The 18,155-nt window shown below is 45.4% G+C and overlaps 1 protein-coding gene across 3 annotated transcripts in view; it reads left to right on the top strand.

Annotated features, from left to right (window-relative positions):
* The window catches only part of LOC135900134 (sperm-specific sodium:proton exchanger-like), a 91,354-nt gene that overhangs the window by 54,266 nt on the left and 18,933 nt on the right, over positions 1 to 18,155 (top strand). For 2 of the 3 annotated variants that reach the window (XM_065429575.1, XM_065429573.1), the window contains 3 exons: positions 2,981 to 3,457; positions 6,660 to 6,755; positions 8,281 to 8,460. In XM_065429575.1, coding sequence (XP_065285647.1) covers positions 2,981 to 3,457; positions 6,660 to 6,755; positions 8,281 to 8,460 — 753 coding nt within the window. The remainder of the gene's footprint in view (positions 1 to 2,980; positions 3,458 to 6,659; positions 6,756 to 8,280; positions 8,461 to 18,155) is intronic. The other variant, XM_065429574.1, reaches the window with a different exon arrangement.

Raw genomic sequence — 18,155 nt, 5'->3', positions numbered from 1 at the left:
ACCCAATCTGCTCTTTTCTTATCCCTTAACGTTACACCTATCATTCTTCTTTCCATTTCTATCATTCTTCTTTCTTTCCTCAATTTGAGTAGAACCCTTTTCGTAAGCCTCCAGGTTTCTGCCCCGTAGGTGAGCACTGGTAAGACACAGCTATTATATACTTTTCTCTTGAGGGATAATGGCAACCTGCTGTTCATGATCTGAGAATGCCTGCCAAATGCTCCCCAGCCCATTCTTATTCTTCTGATTATTTCCTTCTCATGATCCGGATCCGCCGTCACTACCTGCCCGAAGTAGATGTATTCCCTTACGACTTCCAGTGCCTCACTACCTATTGTAAATTGCTGTTCTCTACCGAGACTGTTAAGCATTACTTTAGTTTTCTGCAGAATAATTCTTAGACCCACTCTTCTGCTTTGCCTCTCCAGGTCAGTGAGCATGCAATGCAATTTGTCCCCTGAGTTACTAAGCAAGGCAATATCATCCGCGAATCGCAAGTTACTAAGGTATTCTCCATTAACTTTTATCCCCAATTCTTCCCAATCCAGGTCTCTGAATACCTCCTGTAAGCACGCTGTGAATAGCATTGGAGATATCGTATCTTCCTGCCTGACGCCTTTCTTTATTGGGATTTTGTCGCTTGCTTTATGGAGGACTACGGTGGCTGTGGAGCCGCTATAGATATCTTTCAGTATTTTTACATACGGCTCGTCTACACCCTGATTCCGTAATGCCTCCATGACTGCTGAGGTTTCGACAGAATCGAACGCTTTCTCGTAATCAATGAAAGCTATATATAAGGGTTGGTTATATTCCGCACATTTCTCTATCACCTGATTGATAGTGTGAATATGATCTATTGTTGAGTAGCCTTTACGGAATCCTGCCTGGTCCTTTGCTTGACAGAAGTCTAAGGTGTTCCTGATTCTATTTGCGATTACCTTAGTAAATAGTTTGTAGGCAACGGACAGTAAGCTGATCGGTCTATAATTTTTCAAGTCTTTGGCGTCCCCTTTCTTATGGATTAGGATTATGTTAGCGTTCTTCCAAGATTCCGGTACGCTCGAGGTCATGAGGCATTGCGTATACAGGGTGGCCAGTTTCTCTAGAACAATCTGTCCCCCATCCTTCAATAAATCTGCTGTTACCTGATCCTTCCCAGCTGCCTTCCCCCTTTGCATATCTCCAAAGGCTTTCTTTACTTCTTCCGGGGTTACCTTTGGGATTTCGAATTCGTCTAGACTATTTTCTTTTCCATTATCGTCGTGGGTGCCACTGGTACTGTATAAATCTCTATAGAACTCCTCAGCCACTTCAACTATCTCATCCATATTAGTAATGATATTGCCGGCTTTGTCTCTTAACGCATACATCTGATTCTTGCCAATTTCTAGTTTCTTCTTTACTGTTTTTAGGCTTCCTCCGTTCCTGAGAGCATGTTCAATTCTATCCATATTATACTTCCTTGTGTCAGCTGTCTTACGCTTGTTGATTAACTTCGAAAGTTCTGCCAGTTCTATTCTAGCTGTAGGGTTAGATGCTTTTATACATTGGCGTTTCTTGATCAGATCTTTCGTCTCCTGCGATAGTTTGCTGGTATCCTGCCTAACGGAGTTACCACCGACTTCCATTGCACACTCCTTAATGATGCCCATAAGATTGTCGTTCATTGTTTCAACACTAAGGTCCTCTTCCTGAGTTAAAGCCGAATACCTGTTCTGTAGCTTGATCTGGAATTCCTCTATTTTCCCTCTTACCGCTAACTCATTAATCGGCGTCTTATGTACTAGTTTCTTCCGTTCTCTCCTCAGGTCTAGACTAATTCGAGTTCTTACCATCCTGTGGTCACTGCAGCGCACCTTGCCGAGCACGTTCACATCTTGTATGATGCCAGGGTTAGCGCAGAGTATGAAGTCTATTTCATTTCTAGACTCGCCGTTCGGGCTCCTCCACGTCCACTTTCGGCTATCCTGCTTGCGGAAGAAGGTATTCATTATCCTCATATTATTCTGTTCCGCAAACTCTACTAATAACTCTCCCCTACTATTCCTTGTGCCTATGCCATATTCCCCCACTGCCTTGTCTCCAGCCTGCTTCTTGCCTACCTTGGCAAAAAAGTCACCCATTAGTATAGTGTATTTAGTTTTCACTCTGCCAATCGCCGATTCCACGTCTTCATAGCAGCTTTCGACTTCCTGGTCATCATGACTGGATGTAGGGGCGTAGACCTGTACAATCTTCATTTTGTACCTCTTATTAAGTTTCACAACAAGACCTGCCACCCTCTCGTTAATGCTATAGAATTCCTGTATGTTACCAGCTATATTCTTATTAATGAGGAATCCAACTCCTAGTTCCCTTCTCTCTGCTAAGTCCCAGTAGCACAGGACGTGCCCGCTTTTTAGCACTGTATATGCTTCTTTTGGCCTCCTAACTTCACTGAACCCATCTATCTATCATCATCTATCGGCGAGATTCAATGCTAGGTGTGAAGGAACATGGCGTCCCTGATAGGGCGATCCGTGGTCCGTGGATTGTTCGGATTTAGACGCGGATCAGCAGGCATGAAAAGTACAAGTATGACGCTTTCTCAGCTGTCATTGCGCTGCTTCTCACAGGCACGCACACACTGAACGCTTGAGTAAATAAAACCACTTATGTGCACCGTGCATGCCAATTGAACGTGCCATTAAAGATCGTTCCGGCGATGTAAAGAATTCTATCACGCTGTACTAAAACTTGCTTCCGGACAGTTTAGCGGAATTGTAACGCCAGTTCCCCTTCAATTCCAGCTATCACGCCTACGGTAAGCTAAAGCTGTCGGATAAGGCACAGTATCAACATCCCTTTGAATGTGAAGAACAATTATTTCAGGGCAAGCATATGCTAACACGCTAACGGCAAGCAATGTTGACGTCTGAATGAGACCCGTCTGACAACGTTAGAAAGAGAGCCCCATTCCTCCTCCGCGGTGACACAGGTGGTGCAGAACTGGGTGATCGAGGTCATCCACCGGCACCTGGACAAGATCATCTACGCCGCGTACGAGACCTCGCTGGCCATCATCACGGGCGAGGAAGAGGTGCAGCAGAACGTCTGGAAGTACGTCCACTCGTCCGACCTGGCGCTGGAGACGCGCAGCCGCGCGACCAACAACCGGCTGCTCGTGCTGCGCAACCTGGTGGAGATCCAGTCCCGCTTCCCGGGCATCGCGGTGGCCTTCAAGAGCCGCCAGGCGGGCCAGACCATCCTGAACGACGTGTCGGCGCACGTGGACGAGATGCAGCGAGACGGCTTCTTCGCCGAGGAGCAGTACCGCGAGCTGTACCAGACGCTCAAGCAGAAGATGATGGGCATCATTTGCGCGCCCAACAGCCTTCCCGCCAGCTACAAGCCCATCGCCGTGCTCCGCGTCATACCCTGGATCGGCTCCGACAGCGTGCGCCAGTTCCTCGCGGTAGGTGGCGCTTCAACTGACCTCCCAAATGGTGGAGGTTTGTCTTGGAGCAAAAAAAATTTCAACATAATCATTCTTCGAAGTATCGTGCTGAAAACTTGCACATATACGTAATATTATGTGCTTACTTCGAAGACAAGGTCCATTTTCTTTTATATCCATTGGATAACATTCTATGCAAGCTTCCTTTAAATATCTTCGGCAAAGATTTGCTAAATATCTGTTCCTTATATTTCGCAAAATAGGGCGTCAATGACATCTTCATGATTCAAGGAATGCAATAAGACCAACCTTATTTTTCTGTCTTGCCTAGAACGCGACTTGCGTGATATTGAATTTGAAACTGGAAAAAGTGTTTTTCCGGTGACGGCTTTTGAAGTCTCGCAACTGTTGTTCTAGGTAAGGCAGAGCAATACGGTTGGCCTTATTCCAATCCTTGAATCACACAGAAGATGCTAGCGCCCTTTTTAGCGAAATTTCAGGAACTGAAATTTTGCAAATCTTTGCAAAAATTTATTTCAAAGAAGCTCGCGTAAAATTACAACCAGATGAGATAAACAAAAATGGACTCCACATTCAATATAAGCACTTAACATTACATATATGTACGAGTTTTCAGCACTATATCTCCACGAATATATATTTTTTTTTCAAGACCGACTTCTCCCTTCAAAGGATCTTGAAGATCAGTGGTTGAGAAAGCAAGGTCGCTGGAGCCAACTGGCCTACAAGGGGACAGACGTAGACAAAGAATCTTGCCAAACGTTGGCTCTAGCAGCATTTATTAGTTTTATTTATTGACCATTGCCGCCAGCGCTACCACGGCATTATTCCAGGAGTGAACATGGTATACGTATATTGGAGTTGACCCCGAAATAAAACAAGCTAAAGCTAAGGAAAAAAAACACAAAAATAAGTCTGTGGACAGAAAAGTTGCACTGGCCATCAGCAACCGTTTCAGGTAGATTACTTCATGTAGAAATGACCTCCGCAAAGAAGTAGTATTTACACATTAGTGCGGCCGGTACCGTGTTTCTTGTTCTGCCACTGTTATCGACTTCAAGCATCCATCAAGCTGTAAAATTCTTTCTTGTTGGAATCCAATAAGGGATCTTGAGAAGCTCTGCAAGTCATGAGTTATTGTCGCGTTCTGGATCATGACGAGTCCGATTAGTCGTGGATATCATACCACTTTTCTAAATGCCTCGTTCCATGAAACAGAATTGGTGCTTTCTCTTGTGCAATATGTATGGCGTTAGAAAAACTATCGCCGCTTTGAGTTGGGTGAGATTTTCTGCAATAATTCCACTCATATTTCTGTGTTTAGCCTTGTTACTGAAGCACCGCAGGTAAAAAAAATGAGCAAGTCTGGTACAATCCTGTCGCTAAATCTGGGCCCATAAGGGGTTATAAGTCCGTTAGCACTTCGATTTCATAAAACATGCCTTTCATTGTTATCGACATTGTTATCATCATAACCATAATTTCTAGTAGTACCGTGAACCTAATTGTTTTTTCTACTGTAGCGAGAGCCTCTTCCTGTAGGTAGCCCTGTCTTTTGTCAAGTGGCACAGGGATAGGGCTCTTTCTTCAAAGACTATGAACTTTGCTCTCCCTAGCGATTCTCGATCGGCAGCAGCATTCCCGGGCCCTGCGGGCACCGCGTAATGTATGATGGAAGGTACGTTACATTGATAATGTTTTAAAATAAGCTTTATAACGTGTCGAGTGCCTGAGCCGTCGGCAGCAGACATTTTGAATGGAAATTGAGTAAGTCATTAGCATTCATTAACTTAGCGTCGTCATCCAGTTCACTGACGGGAAACTGTCGCTGAAATGCCATGTGAAATCTTTAGGTGTGTGCTTAAGTAGTGTTTGAGACCGAATCGAAAACGAATCGCAGTGCCAGAAGCGAATTGAATCCAATGAATTATCGAATATTTCTCAAATATCTAGCGAATAATATACATGCCTCTCACCATTACTGATAAACAGTATTTACATCGTGTAATTGGCAACATCAGAAAGTCTCGGTCATTGCAACGTAGGTGATTGTTCATGAGATTCCATGATTAAATATGGAATATAAATCTCCATTATGCATGTTTCTGTCTCTCTTTCAATGTTAATTGCTCACTCATTTCGCACCTTATTCGTATCGTTTTTCGCGCGAAATTGCGTCGACCTTGTAATCTTTAGTGTCGACACTTGGTTAACTATTCTTTTTTTTTATGGAAGTGGTTACAAAATGAGCAGATCAAAAGTTTGCCAGACTTGTGTAAAGTCACCAAAGAAGACCTTCTCCTCAACACAATGCAAACTCGAAGCATGCAGGAAAAGCTTGGGGCATGCGGGAACATCCGGGTTACCTTGTACGTGCGCATGTAATGTGGCGCATGCTCGCGAGATTGCGCTAGTATTAAAATATTGCGTGCTCCACAAATATTAAAATATTGCGCACTCCCTTTTGATTCTATCATTAGTCGTTATCTGTCGTTGCGTGTTCTCTGCATGAAGCGGTATCATTTGATGCAATTATCATGTTCATCCGACATCTACAAGTCGTCTTACTAACCGTCTTTTTTTTATGGGAGTGGTTACAAGATTGCCAGTTCTCAGATGCTCCAAACCCGAGCGATTTCAGCAAATAAGACCGTGTCTTCAAAAAGATTTACTGTTGGGCTAGTTAGTTAGCCTTCATTACCGCGTTGTCTTAAATATACTAGGACTTTCGTATGGTGAATATATTCCGCTAAGACCGAATAAAATGGGATTAACTATTCTCCTATTTGATTGGAGAACTGAATATATAGGACGATATTCAATTCAAGGACTGGATTGAATAGAACAATATTCAAATTGTTATTCGAAATTTTCAAATATTCGAACACCCATAGAAATTTTGCGACATCAATTTATTTATTCCTCTACCATGAGGCTCTGCGCTGGTGGTATCTGTAAGTAAGGTTATCTAATAAAAGTGCGGTCCATGAATTCGCAATTAGCAGTCGTAGGGATCTCGATCACACACCAAAATAAAATTAAAGATGTGATAAAAGAAAATGTACACTTAAAAATGCAGGCATACTAATGTACTTACAGTCTGCAATTTGCGCTTTTTAGAAATCTTAACTTTATCCGCTGTAGATTTTTTTCTAGGTATGGTTTCTAAGCTCTACTTGCGTTTATTTCACGCACCCAGATGCAGCTCAGGCCTGTTGCCTATGCAGCAGGTGAAGTCATCGTCGACAGAGGAATGGAAAGCCCCATTATCATCACGTACTCGGGCATCGTAAAGGTCGGTGACCCGTTCGCCAGCTTCTTGCGTTTATTTCGTTCATTTTGTCGTAAATTCGGTAAGCCTGATTAGTAGGCAGCATTACCTTATTAGAAACCCTACCAGTTAACTTCAGTATGCCTATGCTATCTGACACGTCTTCCGTCTATTGTGCATAATAAACAGTACGGGGCTTACAAATTACTTCTTTTTTTAAATGTATCAATTACTAACCTTTCCGGCCGAACAATCCCTGTAGAAATCACAGCGCCTCGAAACTTATCTGACCGAGACGCGAGCCTTGTTGAAAACTAGTGTGAGATATCTCAGTTATAGCAACTATGATTCTATAAGTTATCTAAAGCTGGTGCCGCAGAATTGGCTTTTACTAAAATTTCACTGTGCCCGCACAATATTGCGGCACACTGCAATTGGGCCTTAGTACCGCGTCCCTCGAGCCGACCGCCTACCACGTGTTATATAGACGGCCGCTATCGTTCTTCAATATATTTATTCATGTACTTATTATTGCGGATTTAGGAATTTTAAATTTCGCAAGCGGCGTCGAAATGCAGCGTTCATGATATAGTTCTTCAAGATAATAAAAAGAAAACGTAAGTTGCGAAAACAATGCTTTTTTTTCTTGGACAAATGCACGAAATGCGCATTTGTGAGGCCAACAACGAGACTGGCATTGAAAAGGGTTCAATTAATTGTTCTCATGCCACAAAGCTAGTGGGATTGCAAGAACCGCTCGTTGATTAGAAGCAGCTTTTCTAATCACGTGTTTACTGTGGTGAATAGCCGGTGCCAGTCCGGACGCGGTATTCTGTATTATTTTTTTCCATTTTCGTCCAGGAAACGAATGCGAACAGCGTGCTTTATCTTAGTCCCATTAATGAGGACCATGAGAATCCGTACCTTCACGCTCCATTATTATGATGGTCAATGGCGCAGAACTTCAGTAACACATGTGGTAACGACTGCGATGAGAAGTACCCTTCTCATTCACGTGATGTACACTTGCTGCAGCACCTTTGAAATTGAAATTGATTTATTCATAATAGATTACAGGTTATAAAAAACAATAAAAAACCACTATAAAATTAAAAATCATTATGCTCTGCCAGCTAGCATTCATCAGAGCATGGGTAAGTGTGTTCGTAGAAAGTTTGGTTAAGATAGTGTACGTAGAATTAATGCTCGTTGCCCGCTTGAACGTCGGGTACAATTACTTCACACACTTCAGCACGAAAGTAAGTGTGCCACCCGTTCAACCAGATTACTCGGATCATACAAGCATTCAGATCTGCTTGTGCAGATTAGCGCCAGCAATGCTTTATTGTGGAAATGTTACCCATGTATGCAAAAGTCACCACATTTGGATTGCACTGGGGCTTTATGTCCCGTATGTTCTCGTGTATTATCTCATTCGTTCCCGCGCCGATTTCGATGCTACCCCTAGTACTGGAAGCGAAGTACCGTGCTAACGAACGCCTCATTCTTTGGCACTGAGATCGGCGTCGGTCTCGGATCACGAGCGCAGGTTGAGGGCGACGTGGAGTACCGAAGCGACGGTGCGCTGCCGAACTCGTCGTCCTCGCTGTTCTTCTTCAGCGACGAGTACTTCGAGGACTACTTGGGCGCCCCTGTCACGCTGGGCGCCCTCGGCCTGATCACCGAGGAACCGAGCGTGACGCGGGTATCGACCGAGACGGCCGTCAATGTGAGCCGCGCACCGTTCGTTCTTGCTTTCGCAACGATACACTTCCTTTTTCATTTCCTTTTATCGGCCGCCCCCAGTGGCCGATAGAAGAGATCGGCTAACCTAACATAACATTACCTTACCTAAACGTCGTCAAAGCCTATGGACGACAAAGGGCCGAAAGGTTGAACATTTAAATACATCGGATTTCTAACTTGAGCTCTTTGGTGCATGTTGTAGCAGAATAGAATAATAGTGCGTGGGACAAAAAGTGGAAGGAAACACAATACAACACTTCTTACATTTCGGCATGGTGCTCTTAGTGTGTTATTGGCGGCGAGGAGTTACGGAGTCGCCATCTATCGGAAGCGCCTCACTGGCGTAGTATGAGGGATCACGTGGTGCGCTCCTCATAGGTTTTGATGTCAGCGCTCACTGAAAACACCACTCGCCAGCTCTCCCGGACATTTCTGTAAGTACTTTCAAAACGAGAGAAGTTTTTTGCTGTCTAAATAATAATCTTGGGAAAACTGAAAGCACAGAATCGTTTACAGACACTATGTCTTTACCGAATACGTACAGCGAACGCCACTGCGCGCGGTCGCCGCGATGGAGTCTCCCGAACTGTCTTCTTGCGTGAAAGGTAGGTAAACGCTGAGAGCAAACTATGTGAAATATGTTCTTATCGTGTTTGTGTAACTAAATGGTGCGTAATAGAACGAAGCCTCAATGCAGCGATCGCGCAGATTCGCAGCGACCGACTGCACGTCTGCATGCTTGTCTGCGCACTGTTTCGCTTTCTCCGCGCGCGGGTTTTCGCACCATGCCATGAGCTTTAAGCCGCAGAATATGAGCATTTGACAGTATACAAGTAACCATTGTTACTTGGGCGCTATCAGAGCTGTTCAAAAATAAATACATTGTAGAGACTTCGACGCCTACGGGGACTGTGATGTGCCGTCGCGACGATTCAATCTTCTTTTACTTCTAAATTCTTGGACGTTTCAATATTATTTCTCGAGTTGCGTCGCACTGCATGTTTATCGGCGTTCTCTGCCTGCAATTTCCCGCTGCTCCTTCTTTGTAATCTAGTGCATTAATTCATAACACAAACATGACCATATGCCATGCTTTTTTGAAATGTGCTTCTTACCGCTGCCTTTCCACTCCACTGAACTTGCCAGTATCTATATCATCGACAAGTTCATAGACCGTCATGACATTACTCGGGCAGCGGACTCGGGCGAGCGTCTCAGTGCGCGTTTTCAGAACATCGCAGACCGGGCGCCGTAGCAGAAATCTTCCTCGCGTCTGTGCTTGCTGCATACCCGAGCTGTAGCCGATGACTGTTTGCCGGTTTTATGTTTCGCGAGCCAAGCTTTACGCAGCTTCTTGTCCTGCGGCTATGTGTGAATAAGGCTGACACCGGCCTCCGTTACGTGCGTCCGGCCCTGCGGTAACGAGCAGTAGCCTACCATGTTGCGCGCCTTCAAAGGCAGCCACTACCTATTGTAATGCTTTGAAGCGTCAAAGGAGACACTCGAAGCGGGAAAATTTCGGCACTAAATTAGGGCCGCAGCGTACGAGGGAATTTAAACTCGTTTTGAGCTCGCTTCGGCTAAAATCCCTCAATCATTCAAAAGTACCGCCAGGCTTTGATCCAGCCGACAACGCCTGCGATAGGCTGATCGGTGACATGTGACCTTGCTCCGCCACTTTGCCGCCATGAAAGTTCCTGCGCGCCGGGCGAAGTGCGCGCGTTTCGCCTGTTGTGCTATGCACATCGCTGCGATAATTTCGTTCCGGGAGGTCCGAAATGCCTTGTTGCTGTGCGGTTGGGTGCCGAAACCGAACGAAGGATGGCAAGAAGTTATTTTGCATCGCGCGCGGCAACCAGAACGTAACCAGACGAAAAGTATGGTTACACAGAATTGCACCGACGGACTTCAAACCGTCGGTAACAGCACGACTATGCGAGGCAAGTAACATACAATGATAAAAAGGTGCGATAGAAAGTATACACGTGCGTGTGTCGAGCGGTGATACTATTTCACTCACGTGCATGAATGTTGAGGGCCGAAGTTTGTGGAGATTATTTATTTTAGTTCACTGTGAGCCCGCTGAATAGATCAGTATGACCAAGGATGCGAAGGACCGAAATGCCTTGTTGCTGCGCGGATGGGTGCTGAGATCAGACGGAGGACGACAAGAAGTTATTTTGCATCCTGCGCAGCAAACAAAACCTAACCAGAAGGTAATTCTGGTTGCATAGAAATGGACGGAAAGACTGAACCGTCGGTAACTGCGCGACTATGCGAGGAAAGTAACGTAGAGCGATACGAAGGTGCGAGAGAAAGTATGCACCTGTGTGTGCAGAGCTGCAGTATTATTTCATTCGCGCGCATGAATGTTGATGGCCGAAGTTTGTGGAGATTACTGATTTTAGTGCATTACGAGCCCGTTGACTTAGCAAGTGCAGTATGACCTAGCATGCAAGTAAATAGTGGGACAGAAACGCATTAACTCGCTGACAAATATCCGCATTGCGTTACGTGCAATAAAAAATAAAATTCAGCAGCGAATTCTACTTTTACACTTTCCTGTGTTTGTGCGCGAGTTGTTAACTGCGCTTTACAACACGTCCAAAAAGTAAATTCCAATATCCTAATCGTAATTTGTGCATTGCATATGTGAATAAATATACTGCTAAGTGCCTGCATTATTCTGTTTTTAAAAACGAATACTGCATAGCCACAGTTACTGGCCGTCAAATAATAAAGCGCAATACAGCATATCAAAATACATTACATACAGCTGCGAGCTCGTTCCTTCCAAGTTTCCTTTACACTCGAAGATGTTTCAGTAATCGGCAATGCCATTTTACTAATGAAAAACACACAACTGCAAATGAACATAAGAAAAACGCCACAAGCGATACGCGGATTGCCAGCAAAACACAGTGCAGTAATAGCTGGGTCAATCCGCGTGCGTTTCGTATAAGGGCCCTCTAATTCTTACGGGGATTTGGCGGTACACGGAGGCGAAAAGGGATAAACACAACAATGCGCGTCATGATACTAGTTTACGCGGCGACGTCGCACGGTTCACGAGAACAGTCAACCACATTCGCACACGCGCACACACTACGCTCGATGTTGGTGTGCCGCGAGATCAGATCGCGCTGGCAGCCCGAACATGATCGAGGAGACACTCTGACACGATCCATACCGCATCTTCATCATGTCACGACAGTTTCACTGGTTCGTAGCATTGAAGCACAAGACACATGCAGTCGTCTTGTAATCGCTCACACTCAGCAGCAAGAAGACTGTTGGCGCACTCGTTTCCACACACACACAGGATGTTGTTTAGTTGCTGTGAGGGCTGCGCGCTTTGAGAATCGTACGTTTGAGTGATGTTATGTCGAAAGATTTTCGGTCCAAGCGCCTGTCAGCCTTCATTTTTACACGACTTCTTCGTTCAGTGCAACCGCTATGTATACGCAGCACACTTACATGCAAAAGATTTCACAGAGCATACGGGATTAAGTGCAAGCAATCACCAAGGCTCGCGCGTTGATTGAGCGCAAATGAACGAAATGTAAACACGTGGAATCGAGGCGATCCAGCCCTCATTGCGCTCTCTTGAGCTATTTTCTTGGAGCGCTCATTTGAAATTAAAGGACTAAATTTAGCAGTTCGGGTCCTTCTTTCATTTTTCGCCACAGTCAGGCACCAGTAGGTTTTATTTCCGCGCGTATGCAGATATTTTTTCACCTCCCGAATGCCGCGGCGCCGCGGTGTAGCGTGGGCGCCATCTGCTACAGGAACTTCCTAGGTGGCGCGCGCGGCAGATGTCGCTACCTTGAAAATTATAGAGGGACCTTAGCTTTGGCGCGCCCGAAGCAGCCGACGCGGCCGCTATGTCCACGTGATCCCTCCTAGCACGTCACGCCGACGGTGGCGCCAGCTTTTCCACTAGTGGAGCTCGAGGCCAATAGGTGGTGGTCTCCAAATCCACGCCGCATAGGGTGGCGCCCTCTGGATTTCAAATGCGGATCCTAACGACTATGTTTCTGCGCGTTGAAGACTTTGGGAGCCCGAAACATGTCGCAGACATTGGCGGTTTCGGCACAACCTATGGCTGAAAAACTTTCTCGCAATAGCCAACTCGCGTAAACTCTCCAAGCATAATTATACGATTAGCATGCAAGCAATGTGGCGACGCACTGCGTTGCTGAACACACGAGTCGGGCACTTGACCGTAGACGTGGAGGAGGTACCACCGAAGCACGTATAATTTTACAGACAGTTTGCGGCAAACTCGAGCCACCACTGAAACGCGTCATGTATGGGCCCTGTACCGCAGTTGGGGCTCCCCTCTCACGCTTCCCTCTGCACAAGGTGCGCCATCTAGCGGGGAATGCCCCAAGTGTGGCTCCGCTTGCGTGGCCTCCAAGATGCCGCCTTAGGTACGCGGGTGAGCGCTAGCTCGCACATGGGTTGATGGATGGATGGATGGAGGTTATGAGCGTCCGCTTTGGAACGGGGTGGTGGGTTGCGCCACCAAGCTCTTGCTACTATACTGCCTAATATCCTACCTAAGTTAAACAAATAAAAAAGAAAAAAAAACATGAACTACCACGCCCCTATTCTGATCCCCTATTGCGAACTGTGCTTTTGTACATCTCGGTCTTTTGTCGTTTCCCTACTTTTCTTCCACCAATCCTCCAATCGACTCTTACTAATGCCTACTGCATGAGGACATGTTTACTTTTCCACTGCTCTCGCTGAACCCAAGGGCTTCAAGGAGGCCAGTGGTGCCAAAATCGACCACTGGGTAGACGTCTTCACATTCTAATAAAACATGCTCCATAGTCTCCCTAGCTTTACCGCAGCAAGCACATGCTTTTCCTTCCGTCTTATATCTCGCTTTACAGGTGCGTGTTCTAAGGCATCCGGATCTCGCTTCGATAAGTAATGAGCTTCCCTTTGAGTTATCATAATTGTTTCTTTCCTGATTTTCTTCTTTCCTCCTGAGTAGTTGCTCATGGCAGGTTTCTTTTCCGTTGCCGCCACCCATGAGATTAATTCAGCCTCTCTGACTTTCCGCTTGACCTTCTTTGTTGCTGTGTTACAGGCGGCATACTTGCTGGTAAGCTTCCTGGTTCTTTTCCTCCACTGTGAATCAATGTTTTTTCCTGTACAGATACCTGAGCACTCTCCCAGCCCATTTACTTTCTTCCATATTCCTCAGCCGTTCTTCATACTCAATTTTACTGCGAGCTTCCCTCACTTCTAAACTAGTCCAGCCCATATCACCCTGCACAGCTTCATTTGTAGTCTTCCCGTGAGCGTTCAATGCGAGGCGACCCACTGACCTTTGGTTCGCGTCGAGTCCTGATTGTACCTCTGATTTAAAGCAAACAACCGCATTTCCAAAAGTAAGTCCTGGAACCATTACACCTTTCCACATACCTCGGAAGACCTCGTACCTATTGTATCCCCATAGGCGCACCTCTGCGCAAGGCTCGCCATCTAGTGGGCCGCGCACGAAGTGTGGCTCCTCTTGCGTGGCCTCTGAGATGCCGCCGCCGCCATAGGTACGCGAATCCTCGTACTAGACGTTTGCTAGACCTTTGTGAGCAACATAATCTCGTTATCGTGAACATAGTGCCCAAGCGTAAAGGGCAGACCACGTGGGAAGTGGGAAACCGGCAATCGATCATTGATTGCTGTCTGATGACAGAAGGAATTCATGAAAAGTTGAGAGAAATGGTCATTGATGAGGAAGGGCATAGCAGCATAAGGAGTGACCATAAACGCATCATTTTGAAAATGGGATATGTAGTTGGGAAAGAGAGCAAGGAGCGCAAGATGGCCAATCCAAATTTGAACGCTGAACAAATAGCAAATATAGTCACTAGAGTCGAGGAAGAACTTTGCACATGGCCAAGTAATGAGTGGGAATATGGTGAGCTTCCAAGTGTAATAACGACAGAAATACGGAAAGAGAAACAACATGTTCGTTGGAAAGGAAGAAAAAAATCGAAAAGCCGGTGGAACAGGGAGATACGAGAAGCGATCGCCAAACGACAGAAAGCATCTCGAGAGCACACGCAGGCAAAGAAGGCGCAGTTGCCGCAGGATGAAGCAACCAGTAAATGGTAAATATACCGGGAGAAAAAGTCTCTGGTTCAAATACTGGTGCAAGCAAAACTAAAAGGTGAAAGTGAACGTTGATTGTCAGAAATACGTGAGAAAGCGAAGGCTGCACCTGGAATGTTTTGATATCACTTAAAAACTATTAGGATGAAAGCCAACAACAATACAACAACATATCCTACACGAAGATGAAAACAGACTGGAAGGGGAAGCGGCAATAAATTACATACGCAAAATAACAGCCGAATCTTTCCAAGCCAATGACGAGGTTGTATTTGAAGAAAAAAGGAGCATGAAAAAGACCCAAGTGGAAAAGGAGCTCGTGCTGACAAATTTCAACTAGAAGAAAGCGGAAGAGAAAATTCCTAAGCGCAAAGCGACGGGGCTAGACGAGGTTCCCGTTAGGCTGATTAATCAACTAGGACCAAAAAGTAAGGAAGCTCTGGCGAAAGCAGTGGAAAAAAAACTTTGAAAGTTAGACGAATACTGGACTGTTGGTGAGAAAGTAGAATGAAATTAATTTATAAAGGTAAGGGGGAGAAAGATAGAATTCACTCGTATGGACCGTTAACCGTTAAATCGGTAATATACAAGCTAGCAATGCAGGCAATCAAATTAAAGCTTCAAGCATGGCCAGAGAATAATGGCATTTTGGGAGAACTTCAGAATAGGTAGGCGTTTGGACGATAACTTCTTTGTTCTTACTCAGTGTATTGAAATATAAAAAATAGAAAACAAACCATTGCATGTGGCCTTTTCAGACATAACAGGAGCCCATGACAACGTAGACCGCAACATTTTGTGGGATATTCAGGAAGGGGAAGGCTTAGGTGATGATTGTCTATAGCTATTGAGAGAGATTTATCTAGAAAATACCGTTTGCGTTGAATGGGAAGGGATGAGGAGCAAGGAGAAAGTTCATATCAAGAAGGGACTGAGGCAGGGGTGCCCTTTATCCCCGCTGCTGTTTATGATGTACATGGTGAGGATGGAGAGGCCGCTAGAAGGAGGTAATATCGGATTTAATCTCTCATACAAACGGGTACAGTAATAGAGCAGCAGCTCCCACGTTTATTTTATGCGGACGGCATTTTGTTGCTAGCTAACAAGCAAAGTGATTTGCAACGTCTGGCTAATATCTGTGGGCAGGAAGGCAACAATTTAGGTTTGAAATTTAGTGTTAGAAAATCAGGTGTTATGGTATTCAAGGGAAACAGTGAACAGACAGTGGAGATACAGGGCTAGAAAATACCTCGGGTAACAGAATATAAATACCGTGGTATATGGATAAACGTAGGCAATAGATATATGGAGACAAAGGAAAAAACAATAACAGTGAAGGGGAAGAGAAATGCAGCCATAATGAAGCACAGAGCGCTATAGGGATACAATAGGTACGAGGTCCTCCGAGGTATGTGAAAAGGTGTAATGGTGCTAGGACTTAGTTTTGGAAATGCGGTTGTTTGCTTTAAATCAGGGGTACAATCGGGACTCGATGGAAACCAAAGGTCAGTGGGTCCCCTCGCATTGGGCGCTCACGGGAAGACTACAAACGAAGCTGTGCAGGGTGATATGGGCTGGACTAGTTTTGAAGTGAGGAAAGCTCGCAGTAAAATTGAGTATGAAGAACGGCTGAGGAATATGGAAGAGGGTAAATGGGCTGGGAGAGTGTTCAGGTATCTGTACAGAAAAAAAACGTTGATTCACAGTGGAGGAAATGAAGTAGGAAGCTTGCCAGCAAGTATGCGGCCTGTAGGTGGGCAACACAGCAACAAAGAAGGACAAGTGGAAAGAGAGGCTGAAATAATCTCATGGGTGGCAGCAATGGAAAAGAAACCTGCCATGAGTAACTGCTTAAGAGGAAAAAAGAAAATCAGGAAAGAAACAATTATGATAACTCAAAGGGAAGCTCATTACTTTTCGAAGCGAGATCCGGATGCCTTAGAACACGCACCTATAAAGCGAGATATAAGACGGAACAAAAAGCATGTGCTCGCTGCGGTAAAGCTAAGGAGACTATGGAGCATGTTTTATTAGAATGTGAAGACGTCTACTTAGCGGTCGATTTAGGCACCACTGGCCTCCTTGAAGCCCTTGGGTTCAGCGAGAGCAGTGGAAAAGTAAACATGCCCTCAATAGACCTTTTCATCGGGCGAGGAGGACGGGGCGTGCGGAGAGCCTTTCCTCCTCTCTGGCTTGGGCGATCCGGCGCGGCGCTGCTTGGAAATATTGTTGTCGCGTGCTGCGGAACGATTTCGAGATGTTTTAGATGGCACTTTGTGAAATTTACGCCATGTCCGTTCATATGAGGTCGTCAGGGAAGCCTTTCGGTGTATCGGTAACTACAGTAGGCGGAAATATCTCTTGGGGGAGCAAAAATGTGACGCGCTTTATCAGCCGCGGCGTACGGACATGATCAGTCACGGTGTCTTTATGTGTTGTGAACTATTTTGCTTATATCGGTTTTAATTCAACAAAGAAAACTGGTGTATCTGTATTAGCAGCATGAAATGGTAAATCTGCTCACTATCTGATCGCTTGGCGTAGGGAGTAAAACATAAAGCATAAGAGCGCATGCTCGTGCACGGCCAACCTAAGGCAACCACGAAACATCTAAGCGGCAGGCGCTGTCAAATATTTGTGATGCACCGGCATTGTTCTCGCGTATTTCAAGTCTAGTAGGCTTCAAATTACCATATGTCTACGCTAGCCTTCCTGCATGAGGCCGATGGCGTTGCTCAACACAGAGATCACTGCGGTTGGTGAACCAGCATGATACATATGTGAGCTATGCGCTTCCGCATTGCCTTTTTGGCCTGTGTACAGCCATAATATATTAGAGGCATCGCATAAAAAGAATATGATTCCTATTTTTGAGGACGAAATTTCCGTAATACGTGTGAGTGCGTCGTAGAGAACGGAACGAACACAACCGAAAGAAAAATTCGGTTATCAGCCTCTTTCTCGAAAAAGCAAGAGAAAACGGGCTAACGCCGCAATACGACCTCGCATAGTCACGCCGCACAACATTTATAATTATATAACCGCTGAAGCCGCATGCTTGGACCATGCGGTATATAGAGCAAAGATATCTGTAATCCAGCACCTACCACTGTTTAGGACGCTCGCGCAGATCATAAACAGTCCCTTTGCTGGACAAGCTTAATTCAGACTGTAAGGTATGCTGCTATTACTTGCCAAAAATATTTTTTTGAGGGGCGGAAACCTCATCCATCGAACCAAGTAGTCACGCAATGTAACCTGTAGCGAACAGTTTGAACGCTTGTACCCACGGTACCCACGGTTGTAGAACGGTACCCACGCTGTTACGATCGTCGCGTATGTTTCATGGCTCCTAAACCGCAGCTTGGAAATAGAGGATAATACTGCAATAAGGTCACATTAGTGATTGGAACATTCAGAAATACACAATTGATCTGCGAGGCTGATTGTAGGCTCAAACATGCACACACACATCGCGCTGCGTGTTCCGTCCACCTCAACGCCAACAGAAATTCCGGCCATGACGCCTTAAACCACTTCAGCACGTCT

The sequence above is a fragment of the Dermacentor albipictus genome, chromosome 4, assembly GCF_038994185.2.
Source record: "Dermacentor albipictus isolate Rhodes 1998 colony chromosome 4, USDA_Dalb.pri_finalv2, whole genome shotgun sequence".
Taxonomy (NCBI): Eukaryota; Metazoa; Arthropoda; class Arachnida; order Ixodida; family Ixodidae; genus Dermacentor; species Dermacentor albipictus.
Note: the sequence above shows the minus strand (reverse complement) of the source record. Positions and strands in the feature narration are given on the sequence as shown.